Source organism: Periplaneta americana, chromosome 1 (genome assembly GCF_040183065.1).
Source record: "Periplaneta americana isolate PAMFEO1 chromosome 1, P.americana_PAMFEO1_priV1, whole genome shotgun sequence".
NCBI lineage: Eukaryota > Metazoa > Arthropoda > Insecta > Blattodea > Blattidae > Periplaneta > Periplaneta americana.
The window spans coordinates 59,278,253-59,300,054 of record NC_091117.1 but is presented as its reverse complement, the minus strand read 5'-3'; the positions used below and the strand labels follow the sequence as shown (position 1 = coordinate 59,300,054).

At 36.9% G+C, this 21,802-nt stretch overlaps 2 protein-coding genes across 3 annotated transcripts in view; one reads left to right on the top strand and one right to left on the bottom strand.

The window, feature by feature from the left end:
• LOC138696227 (tRNA wybutosine-synthesizing protein 4-like) overlaps nucleotides 1–21,802 on the bottom strand; it is a 302,346-nt gene that overhangs the window by 204,258 nt on the left and 76,286 nt on the right. The window contains exon 2 of the mRNA XM_069820914.1: nucleotides 12,945–13,060. The gene's annotated coding sequence lies outside the window, so the exon portion shown is untranslated. The remainder of the gene's footprint in view (nucleotides 1–12,944; nucleotides 13,061–21,802) is intronic.
• The window catches only part of LOC138696216 (uncharacterized), a 131,295-nt gene that overhangs the window by 63,633 nt on the left and 45,860 nt on the right, over nucleotides 1–21,802 (top strand). For both annotated transcript variants that reach the window (XM_069820884.1, XM_069820875.1), the window contains exons 6-10: nucleotides 979–1,139; nucleotides 10,622–10,753; nucleotides 15,673–15,852; nucleotides 17,825–18,034; nucleotides 20,689–20,781. In XM_069820884.1, coding sequence (XP_069676985.1) covers nucleotides 979–1,139; nucleotides 10,622–10,753; nucleotides 15,673–15,852; nucleotides 17,825–18,034; nucleotides 20,689–20,781 — 776 coding nt within the window. The remainder of the gene's footprint in view (nucleotides 1–978; nucleotides 1,140–10,621; nucleotides 10,754–15,672; nucleotides 15,853–17,824; nucleotides 18,035–20,688; nucleotides 20,782–21,802) is intronic.

Genomic DNA, 21,802 nt, shown 5'->3' with positions numbered 1-21,802 from the left:
CAACGTGTCATCGCTGCACAAGCTACCCCTCTAACCCGCACTTTCCTCTCTCCCTGCCAACTACTTCCTGTTTAGTAGGTTCATAACCTGACTTTTAGTATAGGATCGCTACTATCGCCTCATTAAAGACAATGCGAAATAGTACCTGCACAGTCTATTGTTTCTAGTACCCTCATAAACTCAAGCTTCGTGACTGTATATACTAGACTGTGGTTACAATATTCAACATCATAAATCAACAAAACACCACCATAATTACAAAACATAGGCAACTATGAATTCATATTTTTTTAACCACAAAAGAACACCGATTGTTAGTTCCATTTTAGCCACGGGTAATTGATAGACTAGCTTTGAAATAACGCAAAATTGCCATATCTTGATAACAATGTAGTATCGGCTATACGTTTATATGACAAAACATGTTTCTTTTGGTGTATAGAATACTCTGCAATACTTCATAGTATATAATTACGATTCACCCTGTATACAGAGGTTCTCGTTTACCGCACATGCGCAGTGTGTTGTGAGCTCCAAATTTTATTTCCGTAATTGTACATATACGGGGAATATTTTAAATATGCAATTTTAAAATATACCCAAAGATATATCGGGCAGTTGTAAATACATGGCTGCCGTCAGAGAATAAACACTGGCGGACCGAATTTATTTATCTATTTAATGCTAGAAAATTACAAATGAATACAAGCTAATCGGCGATTAAATGCTGAAACACACTTGGTGATCATCCTGATGATATTTTTGCGGTGGGGTTGGTAACCCTCCCAAATAAGAAAAAGCTTTGCTTGTAATTTTTTGTAGTAATCATATGAACACAGGATGGAGACAAAATTCAACGATTATCTGCATGCACTAAGTCGCGATGGAAGAAGCACTGGGAGGAAGAAGAGGACAAGAAGAACAATCAAACAATAAATACAATACATATTATAATATTTTATGTGACTATGTCGGCAGGTCTGGTGGTGACAAGGGCAAACATCCGGATCTGGATCCACGACCGAGACTTGGGACGTCTGCAGCAAATGCTGTGGGAAGGTCACGGGGGCAAACTAAGAGTGGAGACCAGCAACAACCCCCGTGTGAAACGGTTCCTGGACGCAGTGCCTTACATCATGGTGAGTGTCAGTCCGATGACTTGAATAACTGAACTGACAATATTAAATAGACTGATGCTGGGTTGCAAGAAAACAGACCTGTTCCTCCATTAGTTACTGGACCTTTAAAGTTAGTGGATTGTCGGGCTGCGGAAGAGGAATTTAACGACTACTAGTTATTGGATCGTTAACCAAGCATCTTTGGAATTCACAAGTGACGCAATAAGATGTGAATGAATAAAAAGTGAACATCGGCTGCTTGGCTAATGTGAGAAATTACTTTTATTGTTATCAAAATTTGCAATAAATTTAAACTAATATGAACCAGAAAGAAATCAGGAACAGAAGTTTCAGTGAGAAAGATAAATATGCCTATTTGTTATTAGAAATAGCGCACGAGTGCATTAATTTTATAGAAAATAAAAAGACAGACTACAGAGCACATAACCTCGTCCTCAGACGATGAACTAGAGTCTGTAATAAAGAAATAAATAATAAACTTGGCTATTCGAAGAATTAATGAATAAATAAATAAGTATATATATATATATATATATATATATATATATATATATATATATATATATAAGTATTCAAATTACCGTACATCGATGGCTAAGAAGAGATAGCCTACCTCGTATCTATAAAATTGGTAATTTAGTTATTATTATGTTCACAAAATCGGACAGTGTACTAATATTTTGTTCTCGAAAAGAGGATCTTGCTAAGCAGAAACGGTAATTATAGACGAGATGTCGCTGAGTCAATGATTCAATTGAATTACTTCTTGATTCAATTCTTTTGAATTGAATTAAAATAATTTTAAGGCTTTTTCCTGCACGTCTCCCCTTCTTCTGTTTTCTCTTCAACTTCTCTCTCCTAGATGTCCCTACCTCTTATTGTACCACTTCTCTCCTGTACATGTGTCTACTTTTATTTTACTACTACATCTATTCTGTCACGTAATTCTACATATCTCAAACTATACTACTATATCATACAAATCCAATTTTAATTACCTTGGCGGTTTGGATGGGATTCGTTCCTGAGACCTTTGACACCATAATACCTTGCCATGGATAAATATATAATAGGATGCGAAACTTAAAGAGTTTCCCGTAACACATACTAGAGGCGCTGTTATAGAAATTGATCTTGCTGCCATCTATTTTTGGGAGATGCGTTATTACAAATAGCAGCGCACCAAGTAGCGAAAAGAGTAATTACTCCTTGCATTTAGCAGCGCACCTGGTGACGAAAATGTTAAACTGTCAAGAAAGTATTCCCTCCCACCCTCATAGATATTCAAAACTAACCTAATTTAAAATAAAACATTTACAGTTTTACTCCTCACAGCATATTCTACTGAAAATTCTTACCGGAGCCAACAGGAAGATAAAAGAGACGATGTGTTTTACATTACCCGATTAAAATATAACCAGACAGAAACAAAAAATAAAGCAAAAGGTAGATAATTGGGATTGTATTCTTTGGGTATTTATTGTACAGCACAATGGAAAGTCTGCAAGAACTACGTAGATAGTTCAATTCATTATATTACTATTACTTTACAATACATTCAACACTATTTTTACAACGTCCATAAACATCACTGTTTAACATGCACTGCTTATACACACACGTATCACTTTATGTTCACTTATTAGTAAGTTTCAGTCCGCCATCTTCTCTCCTCGACTCTCCCATACAATATCTCGAACGGATAAATAGAGAACTCTCAGTAATGTACCCAACACGTAGTTCTAATGTTCACCACCTACGACGCCGGGCGCTGATCACCTTATTTCAGAGCACCAAATCCAGATGGTGCTGACAGCAGTTTCGCATCCTATTATATATTTATCCATGACCTTGCCTTAACACATTCGGCTAAACAGCTACGTTGTGAAATAAAGTTTAAAATAGGTCTCTTATGTTTAGGGTAGGATTAAAGAAAATAAATAAAACAGATAAAGCAAATTTACGTAATATAAATTATTCCTGACGTTTAAAAAACAATAATTTACTTGTTTATAGCAAAAGAAAAGCTGGAAAAATATGCATAAAGAGGACAACATTGACGAACATTATCTATGACGTCACATATCCAAAGCAACCTGATAAACAAGCATTGTTGGTTCAAGCGCCATTTTCAAGATACTACGACGTAACGACAGTAATAATAATTTATTGCATTAGCCATGGAAAGTAAAAATAATTGTAATTTGAGAAAACTTTTCAGTAATTTGAGCAGTGAAGAAGAAGAGATTGATTTCGCCATGTCGTATAAACTAATACCTGACAAAAGTACAAAGAAATGTGTGAGTTGCAAATCAAGTGATAGTGTGAATTGGCAGAGAAGGGCAAAATACTCAAACTATTCATTCTGTTTGAAGTGTAAAAAGTGTAAACAGGAAACGTCTATAACCCACAACACATTGTTCGAAAACACAAAAATAACTATACGTCAAAGCTTGGTTCTTATTTATATGTGGTTGCTTCAAACAACTTTTCAGATAGCTGCTTCAGAGGCAGAAGTTCACTTCAGTACTGCACTAGACTATTTCTGTTTCTGCAGAGAAATATGTTATGTTATAATTACACAAAATACCAAACCCATAGGAGGAGAAGGACACATCGTGGAATTAGATGAAACACATGTCTACACCAGAAAATATAAAAGGGGCAGACTTCTCAAAAACGAGAAAAATAGCGTATGGGTTTTTGGAGGTATCGATAGAGAGACGAAAGAATCGTTTGTATTGAAAGTGGAAAAAAGAGATAAAATACCTTGATACCCATAATTAAGTCATTCATCAAACCACATACTAAAATTATGACGGATGGTTGGAAGTCTTACAGTGATTTGAAAGATGAAGGATATATCCATGAAGTTGTGAATCACTCGATAGAATTTGTACGTGAAGATGATCGTTCTGTGCACACCCAAAAAGTGGAACGAATGTGGAAAACTCTGAAATCGGTTTTAAAAAGAGAAGGCAGGGAAAGTGAAAATGATCATTTATACGTGTTTGAGTTCCTATATCGTGAACAACAGAAACTGAAAGGAATGATTACACCCAGTGAAATGTTTCCGCAGTTTCTACAGCATATCCACGACACATATCCAGGGTACGGAATAGAAGGATTAAAACCTAAAGACTACATTCCTCAGCAATGAGTGATAGTGTCATACGAACAATGTTTTTTTTTAGGAAGTGTTCAATTATTGAAAGAAAAACTTGGCGAACTATACAGTGTTACGTATTATAATACGAAAAATAATTGTAGGAAGTCTTCAGTTAATAGTGAATAGTATACCTAGAGAACTATACAGCGGTCACCAAGGAATCAATCATTTATATGAACTATTGGTAGTTTAATTCTGAGCGTGTTACTTAGCTTCGTATTACAATGAGAACAATGATTGTGAGAAGTGTTCAGTTAAAGAAGTGTTCAATTAGGTGAATGTTACTTATGTCCCGCCCACTATAGGAGACATATGCCAGTTTTACACTAATCCTAAACATATTTAATATAACTTGTTGCTTGCGAGCTATCCAAAACCCCAACCTCCAGCCCCGATACCCCGCTTTTTACATCATGTGCTACACGTCGGATCATCATCGGGGCTTGCAGCCCCGATACCCCGCTTTTTTCATCATGTGCTACACGTCGGATCATCATCGGGGCTTGCAGCCCCGATACCCCGCTTTTTTCATCATGTGCTACACGTCGGATCATCATCGGGGCTTGCAGCTCCGATACCCCGCTTTTTACATCATGTGCTACATGTCGGATCATCATCGGGGCTTGCAGCCCCGATACCCTGGTTTTTACATCATGTGCTACACGTCGGATCATCATCGGGGCTTGCAGCCCCGATACCCCGCTTTTTTCATCATGTGCTACACGTCGGATCATCATCGGGGCTTGCAGCCCCGATACCCCGCTTTTTACATCATGTGCTACACGTCGGATCATCATCGGGGCTTGCAGACCCGATACCCCGCTTTCTACATCATGTGCTACATGAAAGATCATCATCGGGGCTTGCAGCCCCGATACCCTGGTTTTTACATCATGTGCTACACGTCGGATCATCATCGGGGCTTGCAGCCCCGATACCCCGCTTTTTACATCACGTGCTACACGTCGGATCATCATCGGGGCTTGCAGCCCCGATACCCCGCTTTTTACATCATGTGCTACATGTCAGATCATCATCAGCCCCGATACCCCGCTTTTTACATCATGTGCTACACGTCGGATCATCATCGGGGCTTGCAGCCCTGATACTCCGCTTTTTACATCACGTGCTACACGTCGGATCATCATCGGGGCTTGCAGCCCCGACACCCCGCTTTTTACATCATGTGCTACACGTCGGATCATCTTGGTTCTTTAGCAGCTAACGAAGGAATAAATGCGTTCTTGCAAATCATCATGAGTATAGTAACTAGATGGAGTGTCTGCTTTGACACTGAAGTCAGTAGACTGGGAGATTGGAGTGAGTGGCTGTACTGAACTGGATGGAACAAACCGCCTTTCTGGACTGAGTGACTGGAATGGACAGAATAGATCGAGTGACTGAACTGAGTTCATCGAACGGTTGGACCGAGTAGACAGTGAGTGGGCTGGACTGAGTGTACTGAGCGACTGAACAGATTACAGAATGATCGTACTCACTAAATTGACTAGGCTAAGTGACTTGACACGACTGACTTGGAAGAGAAGGCCTCATGGCCTTAACTCTGCCAGACAAAATAAACCTACTACTACTGCTACTACTACTACTACTACTACTACTACTACTACTACTACTACTACTACTACTACTTGAGTGAGTGAATGATGACGAATGTTTCAACTGCGGGGTGAAATGAGAAATATCCAGACTTTGGAACTATATTTATTGCTTCTCATGGTTGGAAACTTTGAATTTCTGTTTTAAACACAGTGCAGTGGACAGCTTCAAATACTTGGGATGTACTATAAGCAGTAACATGAGCTGCTGCCAGGAAGCCAAAAGGAGAATAGCAATGGCAAAGGAAGCTTTTAATAGAAAAAGGAGCATCTCCTGCGGACCTCTGGAAAAAGAACTAAGGAAGAGACTAGTGAAGTGCTTTGTGTGGAGTGCGGCATTGTATGGGGCAGAAATATAGACATTACGACGAAGCGAATAGAAGCATTTGAACTGTGGATATGGAGAAGGATGGAGCGTGTGAAGTGGACAGACAGAATAAGAAACGAAGCTGTGTTGGAAAGAGTGGGTGAAAAAAGAATGATGCTGAAACTGATCAGAAAGAGGAAAAGGAATTGGATGGGTCACTGGTTAAAAAGAAACTGCCTTCTGAAGGATGCACTGGAGGGAACGATGAACGGTTAGTTAGTGGTGTTTAAAAAGGGCGCGTCAGCTACTATGGCTATTTGCGCCCTTATCTAAAATTCTTCACAAAACAGAAACACAATACAGTAATCAGAATGCTAAAAAGAACTAAAAAGCGTTGTCATGGTTAAAACGAGGTACACAAATGCAGTATGCACAAGGTGATTTGTAAATAATCATAAAAGTGAGCAGTTCTTAGACCCTAGGTAATTTTCGAAACGAACCAATAAAATAATAAAACTAAGGCCACAAGAGATAAATTGCATAGCACATTTATAAAAACAATAACATTTTATAAAATACAAGGATGCTAAAAGGTGCGAAATGTCAAGGTTGTTAAAAACATACGTATATTAAACAATAAACGTAACCCCCGGATGTAAAGGGTCCGGAGGATAAGTAAAACGGGTCAATAAAAAACTAAATCACCCTGTCAAGTCCTGTATTCGATAAAAATCTCAGAACTGCATTTGTACAATTAAAATCATTTCCAAGAGCGTCACGTAGAGTTGGCCGAATTCCATATTGTCGACGGACACGGCCATATTTTCTACAATGCAATAAAAAATGTTCCACCGCAAATGGAACGTGGCATATATCACACTCCGGCTGAGGCTCACCACGTAGGAGATATGGTGAACGGGAGAAGATATCAGATGATAGACGACATTAAGATATATTATGGATCATATGAGGAGACAAAGAGGAAGGCAGAAAATAGGAAAAACTGGAGAGCACTGGAATTTCAATGAAAGACCTTGGGCAGAACATTAGAATGAATGAATGGTAACTCAATCATCATTATCATCGTCCTTGCAGGTATTAGGCCTAGTGGCCTGTTACGGTCTCCGTCCATCTTTTCAGAGGGCGTCCCAAAGATCGTCTTCCATGTGGTATATAGCGGAGAATTTGTCTTGGGAGCCTGGAACGGTCCATTCTATTGACATGGTTAAGCAATTTTTGTCTATATAGCGGTTGAGATATTCATAAATAGGTGTAATTTTCAATTCTTTTGTAATTAGTTCATTCCTTTTGTGGTCAAGCAAACTACAGCCGGCAGTCCTCCTTAGAAATCTCATTTCCGCAGTTAGACGTTGAACATCTGAGTTTCGGACAGTCCAGGCCTCAATATAATACATGAGGACAGGTCTTGCTAGAATTTTATATGCTTTTAACCTGGTATGTTTTTGGGTTTTCGTGGTTGTGAAAACCTGGTTCATGGTTCAACTCAATCATGAAATACCAAAATTCCAGTTGCAAGAGTAAAAAGCGTTCGACTAACAATGCGCCCACTTTCAAAATGTGAATTTAGAAGGAGAAACAAGGGGCATATGTTACATTTTGAGGGTAAGAAGATGATATACGGAATATGCCGATATTTATGTTCGACTAAAACCCTTTCTAATGTCACAGCGCTGGCTCACAAGGCCGGACTATTCTTCATGGAAAAGGAATAATGAACTGATGGAACATTATTGATTAAGTGATTGGAAAGGGAATTTTAACACATCCGAAAATATCTACTCCTAATACTTCTTCGAATTCGTCTGAATTTAGAAGCCAAAGTTTTAACCCTTCTGTTAACGAATCGGCCTTCCCCCATTATTATGATATATTAATGACGAACGAAGTATAGTCACTGAAGTCTCCTACAAAAGGAAAAGTTAGAGCGTCTTAATTATTAACAAATTACCTCACAGAAGTTCGAAAATTACCTTTGTATACCTCAGTTACATAGAGAACTTGTCATTAGCACAGCAACTTACGTAATACTACATGACCTCCTTCACGCTACAGCAATTTAGAGCAAATGGCACCTGATATCCTTTCATTTAATCATAACTGTAGCAGAGCATGCAGCTGGTTCTGGTAGTTGATAAATTTGAGATGACGTCGCATGACGAATGGATGAATGAATTGGAAGAGAGTAATCTACCAGGTATGTTAATTCGTGGACCTTTGTAGGAGCTACGAATGTGAGCTCCAAGCTTTATGGTCATTTGTCTCAACCCTAAGTTCATTTAATTTTGCAGAGATCAATATGATGTAATTGACTAACACAATGGTACACTTGCAAAGCAAGAGTGACTGAATAAAAAAAAAAGAAAAAGATACTTTTCATCATGATTACACGAGAAATATGAAATTAAATTTAAAACAAAAGTCTTCATCGATAGTCGTGTTTCCAGAAATATTAACATGTATGTGATAAGGATGTAAAAAACTTTTATGGACACTTAGAACGTAATTTAAATAAAAAAAAAGAAATACAAATAAACTAAAAAAATACACTGACTTGTGAAAGCGAAAAAGAAAAATTAATATCTGTTCGAGACTTTCTCTTGTTGAAACAGAAATAATGTGCAAATCTTTCTTAATATTTTTATACAGAGTGGACCGGTCGAATGTACCTAATTTCAATTGTATGTGACTGGTAAACGGTTGAAGATAGAAACCTACAGTAACGTTTATATGAAAGGAAAACTGAAGTTTCTATATGCACCTCACCATATCTCTACGTGAGCCTCAGCTGTCACTGTGACAATATCGAGGCGATCAACGATTTCTTGCCAAGCACGCTGGAGCATGTCTTCTGGAATACTCTCAATAGCCTCTATGAAGAGCACGAAGGTCTCTGACTGGGATGACGTACACTTTATCTTGACGTAACCCTAGAGAAAGAAATCGTATTGGCGAATTCCACTCGTTTGGGTTTGTCATCCAGCTCCAGATGTTGGATTAACTGTACTTTGTATGCGTACAGTTTGAGACGTTTGTGGACAATTCGTTGCAATGTTGATTTTGGTACTTGAAGTTCCCACGAAGCTCTTCTTAATGACTTCCGCGGGCTTTGCTCATACACGGCTTGAACATTTGCAACTATTTCGTCGGATGTTCTACGACCACCACTATGCTTCTTCAACACCAATCCTGTAGCTAAAAATGTTTCGTGCCACTTCTTAATGCTTTTAGCAGTTGGAGCATCATGGTTAAACACTCGCCGATACTCCCTTTGAACTCTAACAATTGATTTAAACTCCGCATACCACAACACAGTTTGCGCTTTCATCTGCGGTGTCGCCATTTTGACAATCGATACAATGTACAAAAAGAAATCGTGTCTGCGCACTATCTACCAACAGGATTCGAAACTTGTTGAGTTTTCCTTTCATATAAACGTTACCGTAAGGTTCTATCTTCAACCGTTCACCAGTCACATACAATTGTAATGAGGTACATTCGAGCGGTCCACCCTGTATTTAGCCTACATATAACAAATGTTTCATGCATCAATGACGTTATTGTCCCCATGTGTATAGCATTTATTTAAAAAATAAAGGCTTTTAAGATTCCAATTTTACCTTCACAGTAAGTATATAAAAATTTGGCGCTTCTCGCTCTCGTAATCTGAAGACTGGTTCTGAACTTATCAAAAGGTGAAAAGAAGTCAAACTTCTAGGACACATACAAGTAATTGTACTGCTGGTATTCGAAGTAGAAGTAATTAGGATAAGAAGGCAATTAAGACCTTGAATGGAATACCATTATATTTTGCAGTAAAGGAACGCAGTTCCAACGCGTTCCGCTAGAAAAAAGTAGGTAACTTCTATGTATAGTCGCGTCGCTGTTATTTCCGGCGTGACTTCTCCTCTTTGCTTATGCCTTAGAAAGTGAAGGCTCTATACTATGTTTATTACTAAGTGGGAAGAGTAAACGAATTACTAAGCATTGTTGCAGGTGTTCTCTTTCATTCGAATTATCTCCAGGCAGAAAAATTAAACTGAGCATTGTTGCAGGTGTTCACGTCTCATTGGTAAAGTCTGTCTCAAAATAAAATGTACCATATCAAAAAATGCGTTGTAAAGAGACTTTCTGGATGGCATAACAATTATTTTTCAATTCCAAAATTTCGCGACACAACAGTTGGGAACCACTGATGTAGTGTACAAAATTGCATCATAACCTTACTTGCACATAATGTTTTCAGTTCTAGATAAATAATTCTAAGCTCTATAACGAAATATTTATGGAGATGGATTATAATCGCGGTCTAAGTAAAATATTTGAAACGTTGCATCGCAATTCTCCAATATGAACTCCTTTTTTTTTTCAGGGTACAATAAAAGATGTCCACGCTTCAGTTGTCAACAACGATGAAGAAACTTTCCAAAAAAGGACTGCAGATCCCGTCCCGCCCCAGATATTCATCAGCAAGGACCAGAACGGTTTGAATCCTCTGCACAAGGTATCTATAGTCTACTGTTCTTTATTTTTTGTTTGCAGAATTAAAATATATGCCAATACAGTTCTTACAGTAATTATTACATCTTTCTTATAAGAAGAAAATTAATGAATAGGCGATTTCATTCATTTATTAATATCACATTAACAAATTATTTATTTTTGCATAAACATTTTAACACCTTTTATTTGCATATTTATGTTCAAATCTAGACTTAATCTTTCCATATATATTTACTTTCTGTTTATCTTCATATGTTAAAGAAAGTGTATTTTATAATGGAGTATTTATTTTATTCATAATTTATTGTTCTCATCGACACAGTACAATTACATGCATAATTATACTGTATGACGCCAGATACCGCACTGTTTTCCCTACGCTCGCACTCTTTTCAATAACGTATTTGCCGGGAAGAAAGTCAGCCATGGCATGGAATAAATATTCGTTATTTAGTGCTGTCACCTCGAATCGAGTTGTCAACTGAATGGCACGGATAAGACCTTTCCCCTTGACCTTTGCACCACCGTGAAACTCCATCGAATGGATTACGAAACACTTCTGCGCATACCCATACAGAGGTAAAGTCGCGACGCTGTTATTTCCGGCGTGACTCCTCCTCTTTGCTTACATCTTAGGAAGTGAAGGCTCTATAAAGTCTAGGTAGGTAGTATCGTTCGCCGTTTTTGTTCTTTCATTCCCGAGCTACCATACGAGGAATCTATTTGCCACACCGTTAAACATAATCATGTCATAGCTCCTATGATAATAAATCAAACGCACTGTAATTCAGCAAATAATTGAGCGGCAAATAACGTCTTCGTGTGCTTTGTGCGAACACCAACGAAAGAGCCAAAATGGCGGGCGATTATATTAAGTATTTATTGACTCTTAAGAAATGAATAACGTCTTCATAAGTGAATCACAAGACGCACACGTTTAAATGTAGCCGACCTAAAACGCGATTGGCTGCCGGAAATTAGAGCGACGGGACGTTGGCAATGGCTCGAATGACAAGGATTATAGTCGCGACGTTGTTATTCCCAGCGTGACTCCTCCTCTTTGCTTACACGTTAGAAAGTGAAGGCTCTACAAAGTCTAGGTAGGTAGTACCGTTCGCCATTTTTGTTCTTTCGCTGCCGAGCTACCAGACGAGGAATCTATTTGCCACACCATTAAATATTATCATGTCGTAGCTCCTATGATAATAAATCAAATGCATTGTAATTGAGAAAATAATTTTGCAGCAAATATCGTCCTCTTGTGCTTTCTTCAAACGCCAACGAAAGAGGCAAAATGGCGGGCGATTATATTAAGTATCTATCGAGCCTTAGGAAATGCATAACGTCATCAGGAGCGAATCACAAGACTCACACGTTTAAATGTAGCCGACCTGCAACGCGACTGGCTGCCGGAAATAAGAGCGACGGGACTATAGTGTACAGCCATACAGCAGCGCATGAGCGGGCGAACGGCATTGTTACTTTGACACGGCGCGGCACGGTAGTTCAAAGCGATGTTCTGCTGGATTCACTCCATGATAAATCCATATTTTTTATATCATCTGTGATCTTATAACGCTCTGAGTGTAAGTTAAAAATAAAATTTAATTATATTTTATTTAGGCAGTGCCATGACTCGAGGGCATTACCCCTAAAGCTTCCCCTGCTATCCAAGAACATTTATCAAATTGCAAACTTGATTTGCGTTTTATAGTCTATCTGTGCCGTTGGATTACGTTGCTACTTTACTTACGAACGTAGAGGAAGAGTATAACATTTGTAGCAAGCTACGTAAAAATATTTATCAAATTGCAAACTTTACTTTTGAAGATTCAACTTTTAAAATGAAACGAACCAGCTGCACAAAACTGTATGTTTCATCAACAATGAGTAGCTGCAAAATTCCAAAGCACAGTCGTCGATAAACTGACTGATAGTAACAAATTTCCAAGAGAAATGAAAAGGCTTTCATATAAATGTCATCAATACTGCCCGCCCAAGTTTTGTTTACAGAATAACGGTCAGCAGATAAAACTCCACTACTACATAAGAAGGATGTCACGGTCCACAATGCTGTAATGTCTTGAGAAAGTGTATTCTCAGACTGAGTTCTCATACAACAAGGTCGGCATCTTGACTAGCATGTCTTACTAACAAAACATAGAACAAGAGTTCTAACCATACGTACTTACATTGTGCAGTTTTCGTATTCATCGAAGTCGGGAATTTTCCTCTCGAAGACGGCTCACAGCAATAACTCTACAGTAGTACATTTCCCGTCCGATCCTGTTGTATTCGTCTTCTGACTCTGCAATTTCAAATACATTAAATTATCATGACTGTCATCCGCCTTATCTCGCGAATTTTGTAAACTGAGACTAGACTCTACCTTCATTGTATTTCACTATTATTATTATTATTATTATTATTATTATTATTATTATTATTATTATTATTAATTTAGGCTTAAGTATGCATTACACAGAATTCTGTATGAGACGGGTACATGATGTTTTTGGATGAAAAAAAAAATGCCCAAAAAAGTATGCTTCTTTATAGCACGATGTTTAAAACATGAGAATTTATCAAGCATAACGATATTGTTTCTTTTATTTACTAGAACAGGCCTAAATCGGAAAACAAGAAAAAGTGACGATGTCATATAATCCATATGTCATTTAGCTATCCCCTCATCTCACCCACTCTAACCTTGTCATATTACTCGGTCTCATGTCACTTATCTATCCCCTCATCTAACCCACTCTAACCTTGTCATATTACTCGGTCTCATGTCACTTATCTATCCCCTCATCTCACCCACTCTAACCTTGTCATATTACTCGGTCTCATGTCACTTATCTATCCCCTCATCTAACCCACTCTAACCTTGTCATATTACTCGGTCTCCTGTCACTTATCTATACCCTCATCTAACCCACTCTAACCTTGTCATATTACTCGGTCTCATGTCACTTATCTATCCCCTCATCTAACCCACTCTAACCTTGTCATATTACTCGGTCTCATGTCACTTATCTATCCCCTCATCTAACCCACTCTAACCTTGTCATATTACTCGGGCTCCTGTCACTTATCTCTCCCCTCATCTAACCCACTCTAACCTTGTCATATTACTCGGTCTCATGTCACTTATCTATCCCCTCATCTAACCCACTCTAACCTTGTCATATTACTCGGTCTCATGTCACTTATCTATCCCCTCATCTCACCCACTCTAACCTTGTCATATTACTCGGTCTCATGTCACTTATCTATCCCCTCATCTAACCCACTCTAACCTTGTCATATTACTCGGTCTCCTGTCACTTATCTATCCTCTTATCTAACTCACTCTAGTCTTGTAATTTATATTAATATTTTAGGTTCTGAGCAAAGTGAACTACTCTGTTATTATTGTATTATTTACGTAATATTAATATTATATATGATTCCAGAAAAGTAAATGAATCTGTTATTAAATAATTATGCAAACAGGAGTGTGTAACACGTTTATTTTTTTCCCGATTATTCTTCGTTAAATGGTGACGTCTCGTGCTGCTATGCATTCGGTTGCGTTACAGTCCAAGTTCAACTTCGGAATTACGATACGAACTTCCTAGCTGTCATTACGATAGAAATGAAAAGTTTTCTTGAAAACAATTATGGTTTAATATTATGTGCCACATACGAGATACACTATTAGATTCACAAAGTAGTTGTTCACCTGATGATAGTATGATATACTGTATCATATTTCAGATTTGCTCCAGTAACGTCTTAGACGTAGAACGAATATTTTCAAAGTACAAATCCGTGGTGTTTGGGTAAAGGGAGATAAATCATAAAAATGAGTTCGGAGATAAATGAAAATTAAACTTGGAACCCTTATTACAAATAATTTTCTACACAAATAAAACACATCAACTGCTAGTATTCTTTGATTTTTGCACACCCACTTGTATAATTTAACTTGTGTGTTCATCTGGGGAACAAAATTCCACCTGGACAAAAAAATGACTTATACCCCTTTACCCGAACACCACAGAAATATTGTTTCTTTCTTTTTTTTTTTTTTGAACATAAAAGTAGTATTTCTTTTGATAAAATGAAAATGTTTATTGTTATTTGTTATAATGAGGCCAGAATCATAATTGTATACTTTGTATGTTATTTTTATATGTAGGCGTATGTAGATTGGGATTTACGAAGTTTATAATTACAAATTATTGTTTTTTTATATATTATTCGTTTATTATTTTCTTGTTCTAAGGCTGTGGACGACTGGAGCACATATTTGGTTACCACCCGGCTGTACATGTTTGTCATTCTGGTTCACTGACACTGAGAGTTGCGCTATTACTTTTCATTCGGTAAAGATATAGTCCAAGCTCACATAACTTAACAGTTTTGGTACCAACTTCCTAGCTCTGCTCATAACTTGCATATAACACATATCAAGCACCACTCCATCTCATACTACCAGCTTACATTAGTCACCGCTAGGGGAGCTGAAAACTGGTATTGTTGCCACTGATTTTCAAGTATTTTATTACTTTAATAAGAGTACAGACGTTTCACACAATCGTTGTATTTCCTTAAATCCTTTTTAATTTAGCGGGATTTTGTAAGTGTGCGCGTATGTAACTTTTGCACCATATTTTCTTTTATATTGCTTATTTTTAACGCGATTTCAAGCACTGCGCGTTTGGGGCTCATTTATGTTTACATCTTTATCAGGTGTTTTTTAACTGATTCGTTTTTATAAATGAAGGACTGCCCTTTTTCTCAACATAGTATACAAAATAAGCTATATGACTGGCAAAATATGATCCATACCAATTCAACAATAACTCCGAGACTTTGCAGAATACCATGTTACAGATCAAACTGAAAAATGCTGTTTTTCCATGTTCTTACCAGGCAGCTGGCTTGGGGCGAACAGAAATGGTGGAGGACATAGTTCAACGCAATCCCAGTTCTGCCCTCCTTACTGACAACGAGGGAAGACTGCCACTCCACTACGCAGCTGCGATCAAAGATGGCGGACACATCTACAACCTCCTGGTGGAAGCCGGAGCTGACGAGAATGCCTTGGATAACGTAAATGCTCTAATTCACTGCATAACAGCTATCTTTTAATGTGTTTTTTAGAGGGGGACAATCAGTGATAGTTTTCACCTATTTTCCTCCACGTTGCGAACAAAAGAATAGAAGGAGAGCTGGGGCTAATAGGACCACAGAATACTTTTATATAATAATGTTTCGCACTTCCATTTATGAACCATATTATTATTATTATTATTATTATTATTATTATTATAATTATAATTATTATTATAATTATTATTATTATTATTATTATTATTATTATTATTATTATTATTATTATTATTATTATTGCTAAGAAAATCATGCATATATGCTTCGTTAACACTAGACCTTCACATCTAAGATTAAGTAAAATAATACAGAGCGTTCGAAAAGTCATTGTGCACTTAACCTAGCCAGATAAACTTTTTCTTTTACCTATTTTTCAACAATAATTATTGTCGCAGTTGCTATATTCTATCAAGAAGACGCCTTGGGTTTTTTAAGAAAAAAACGCGTTTTTCTTGTCGAGTTTATTTCGGGAAGGCGATAAGTAGGCCTATACGGAATTAGTGCAGTAGAATTGTTCTCACAAATTTCCAGAAACATTAGTTCTGTACAATTTTATTGGCCAGCTTGAATAAAATGAAAGCAAGTACGTATGGTTCCAACGCCACTACATACAGCTGACAGATCTCTACAGCCTTTGACTGAGATTTCTGGAGAACGCACCATCTTTAAAAATCTATGGTCTCGACGCTCTCCAGACCTGACACCACCAGCAAAATGTGCAATGTATCGACATCGGCCATCCACACTTAACTAACTGGAAGCTACAATAGCCATGACAGGCTGCCTAAACAACAAGAACTTGTCAAAGAGTTAGAAAATAAAATGAGTTCAGGTCTGCATTGATGCTCGTGGACATCACTTTCAACATCTATTTTCAGTTTACAGTGGAAGTGCACAGTAACTTTGCGAACACCCCGTATTACTGTAGGCCTACTAGGTGAGTATGTGAGTTCTTATCACGAAGCGACAATAATTTGATTGTTGGCCGATGCACCCCAAACGTTGAATACGGGAGAGAGTACGTATTATTGGTGGTTCGACAATCCTCAAACAATTAATGTAAAATATTACTGATTATAAACAATTAAAACGTCATTCCATAGTCATTATCATCACATACAAAGTTCGGACCTTTACAGTCCGCTTCATTCTCATTAACAGAGTCCTGCGTTTGGTTACCTAAAATCTCCAAGCGACCCGCAACAGTGTAGTATAGATCGGTGGCACTCGACCATATTATACGATTCAGCTCTGCTGTTTAGTGAACATGCGAAAACAAAACCAAGCTAGGCGCTTGGAGCTCTAATAGAAGAATTTGAAAGCCAACACTTCATTAGAAAAGAAAAACATTTACTATTTTATTAGAAAGGAGAAATTTTTCATTTGAAACACTTAAAAAATGTATAGTCATTCATCGTTATGTGTAGAGAATCGTAAAGCACGCACTCATAATAATTATTGTTTTATTTCAAGTTTGTGCTGACACTTACGTTTTTCATTTGTTAATTCAAACATTTAATCAAATCTAAAGTAGCCTATCTTAATGCGTTCTACTTATTGCAAAAATTAAGGGTAGACAAATTCCGGGCAGCTTGTAGCCATGGTGACTAAAACTTTTTATGTGCCTGAATTGTTTATTGATCTCATAATTAAGTCTTCGATTTCTTTTATGTCACTACGACTAAAAACTGGTTCACAATAAATCGGGAACGGAAACGACAACGAGAACGGAAATATTGTTAAAATAAATGTATTTAAATGTGAGCATTCACAATTAATTTTCACGTTCCCGTTCACGGGCTCCGGCAAGTTTCTCGTTAATTGTGAATGTTCACATTTAAATACATTTATTTTAACAATAGTTTCGTTTTATAGCTAATATTTATTTACATGAACATTATAATGTTGACAGAAAGGAAAGCCGCCAGGTTACTACAGGAACAAGCCTGGAGAACTGGACCCCAGCAGACTGCAGGTGATACCAGACGCCCCCCGAACTGCCACCATCTTCCCTCCTGCCTGGGATTGGAGGCTGCTCAACAATATGACTTACGACTTCGGACCGATACCAGTGGACAGCAACATGAAGTACGAAGGAGACAAGATTTCCGGGAGATCAAAGGTTGTAACCCATTACCACAAACTGACTTCGTTATTTACGTCCTTATCAAATGAAGAAATAAATAGTCCAATCCCATGTACAGTTCTCACAACTGTTCTCGGCAGCTGACCTTGACAGTATAATCCTGTTCTGAGTATCAATGATCTCATCCCAAACAATCACACAATGGAAAACAAATTTTTATCGTCAGACGTTACCAAGATTGCCCAGACTAATTTTGATATCCATGACATCTTCGATCAATTATTATTTTCCCCGTATTTTTTTCACCAGCTTTTATCGGTGAGACGTTACTAATGCTGTCCAGACGAATTTTGATACCCATGACATCGATCAATTATTATTTTCTCCGTATTTTTTCACCAATTTTTAGCGGTGCGACGTTACTAATCCTGTCAAAGCAAATTTTGATCTTACATTTTCGATCAATTATTTTTCCCTGTTTTTCACGAATTTTTTTATCGGTGAGAGATTACTAATCCTCTTCAGATTAATTTTAATATTACATTTTCGATCACTTATTTTTCCCTGTTTTTCACGATTTTTTTTTTATCGGTGAGAGGTTACTAATGCTGTGCAGGCGGATTTTGATATTACATCTTTGCTCACTTATTTTCTCTGTTTTTCACGACTTTTTATCGGTAAATGGTTACTAATATTTCCCAGGCGGATTTTGATATTACATCTTCGCTCACTTATTTTTCTCTGTTTTTCACGACTTTTTATCGGTAAAGGATTACTAATACTGTCCAGGCGAATTTTGATATTACATTTTCGACCACTTATTTTATTCTGCTTTTCACGAATTATTATCGGTGAGACGTTACTAACGCTGCCCAGGCAAATTTTGATGTTACTTTTTTCGATCACTTATTTTTCCCTGTTTTTCATTAATTTTTATTGCTAAGGGATTACTAATGCTGCCCAGGCGAATTTTGATGTTAAATCTTGGATTACTAATTTTTCCTTCATGGAGTGTGATCCTGTGTTTGTTGACCATAGATCTCCACTCACAATTCAATCTTAACGACAGTTTTAATTTCGGGATTAGTGACAACAATAACATTTCAGAAAGTGATGTTACTTAGAAGGCAGGAAATAAGAAAATTATAAAATTACTGAATTCCCAAATAGAACATGCATATTGTAGTTCAATTAGGTTTCAGCAACTCGTAATATATATTGCTTGTTACACTGATTTTATAAAATAACTCGCTTCTAAGTGTGAATTCGTATTTTTCACTGGTCAAGAATAGTTTCGAGCATATAATAAACAATGCGGCAACTGAAAAAAGGGACTAATGCTAAAAAATTAACGTTTTAATATACAAAGTTATCTTTCCTTTCCTTTCATCATAATGAAGCTAATATGTAATTATAAAATGTTGAATGTTTCTGAATCTAGAACAAGCTAAAACAAAAATTTTCCACCATTGTGATCACAAAGAAAACACTAAATCACACTTAACTATATGTAATACCGAAGGAAATAGCAGCATTTTATGTCCAAGTTAAATGGAAATGAACAATATTTTGAAATGTAGAGTCGTCATCTTCCTATCAAGGGATTTCAGCCAAGTCGCCTGTTCCGCTCTCTTGCCATCTTTTCTTCGGTCTTTCTATTCTTCTTTCGTATGTTTCTCGGTAGTTGATTTGTTTAGATAATTTTGAATTTCTCATTCTGCGAACATGTTCGATCCATTTTGTTCTGTAATTATTGATATGTTCTAACATGGCGGTGATTTTCAATTTTGTAGTATTTCAAGAGCTTTTTTGCTTATCCCATCATGTAAATCCAGCAGTTTGTCTCGTAAAACGCATTTCTGAAGCTTGGATTGTTTATAAATGTTGTTTTAAGGTTCATTTGTAAGTTACAAATAATATCTAAGATTGGTTTGCCGAAACATTATGCAGCCTTATTTTAGTACTTCCTTTTTTTATATGTATAGATCTGAAAGTATTGTTTACAATTCCTGTAACATTTAAATGAAATGTTTATTTTTTTCCCCAAAGAATCTATTTCATCAATATAATATAAAGTACATACCAACTATTTAAAAGTATTGACTTATTCTGAAATATTATTATTAATTACAGTTTTGCTAGTAATGGTTAGTCACCTTTAAATCCCATGATTTTGTCTTGCCTATAGATATTTTCATTTAAAATTTTATAATTATATCATACAGAATTTTAATGGATTTCTGAAAACCATCTTCAGATTCTGCTATTAAAATTTTATCATTTGCGAAACGCAATGAATATAAGTTTAACTTATTTCTTCTATTTATTTGTATTCCATAGTTAATGATAGCCTTCTATTGTTTTGTAATTTCATTAATATAAACATTAAATAATTATGGTGAAAGTGTACATCCTTGTCGGTACTCTTCTTGTGATTAATTTCCATTCAGATAGTCTGTCTTCAACCTTTATATGTATACAGCATTTTTTTTTCGAAATATTAAGCCTATTAATATATATTGCTTAAATATGTACTACGACTGAATAATCCAAAGGCTAAATATAAAAAAAATCGAACACTATATAAATAAAATAATATGAATGTTTCTTGGAGATGATACGGATATCTAAAACTTTCATGTACCAGATGAACTGTTAATACACATTTACTGTACTTCCTCTCGTTCTAGAAACAAAAGAGTATGTCGAGCATGACAGGAGTAGCATTTGGAGCAGCGGCGGCAGCAGGAGCAGCAGGAGTCGCAGCAACAGGAGCGGCCGTGGTGAGTTTTGACCTACAGTGTTACAGCCAGTGCCAGCGTTTCTGGCGCGTGTCCTTGAGTAAAAAGCCAGCCAGTGAGCACTTGATGCCAGTGCAGTTGAGAACAGTACCGCCCAACATAGACTGCGTCAAAGGCAAAACACTCGTACTTTGTGTTTCTGGGGTGTGTCCTTGAATACACTGTCCAATCAGTGGCATGTTGCCACTTCGGCTGAGAGTGGTACCACCTCCTAAACAGATGTGACGTCAACAATCTGCCAATCGCAGTAGTTGTCAGCTTTCACGCCCACAGACTCTGGAAAAGATATGATACTCGCTCTCAATGTTCCCATTACTTATTTCACACGCCAGAAACGGTGGCTTTGGTTATACACATCTTGGAAATTTAGTAGAGACATTGTACCTCATTGTGAACGATAAATCACTACGGACACCATATCTATTATTTCATAACTCACAAGTAATGTCTGTTTTTTAAGTTTGCTGTTAAACGATTTTAATGATTTTCTGTAGTTGAGCTTTGCAATTTACAGGATGCTATGATTATAATCATAATAATAATAATTATTCCTGCGTACTGTGATCGTGATCGTGTAACAATCATCAATAATATTAATACAAAAAATATAAAATTGAGGCGATAAAATTTCAGATTAGAGTCCTGATGGAAACAAGATTATAAAAGAATATTTGAATTCGTGGGTGAAGGTGTCGTTACTGAGCATGTAGCATAACGATGGTTCCAGCATTTCAATAATGGAGACATTAAAGATTTACAACATCTTGGAAGATCTAAGGTATGAAACATTGAGAATACACGCAGAATTTTGGAAGAAAGTCCATAAAAAAGTACACGTAGGCTGTTAGAACTTGGTGCTACATAAGATACTATACATCGTCACAATAAGACACTTAGAAAATCATACAGGAGTTGTAGCTCTGTACCTCATGAACTGACACCTGAACAAGCTCAACGCAGAGGGATGTTTAGGGTCAGCTTATCGCTAATCCCATGGATTATA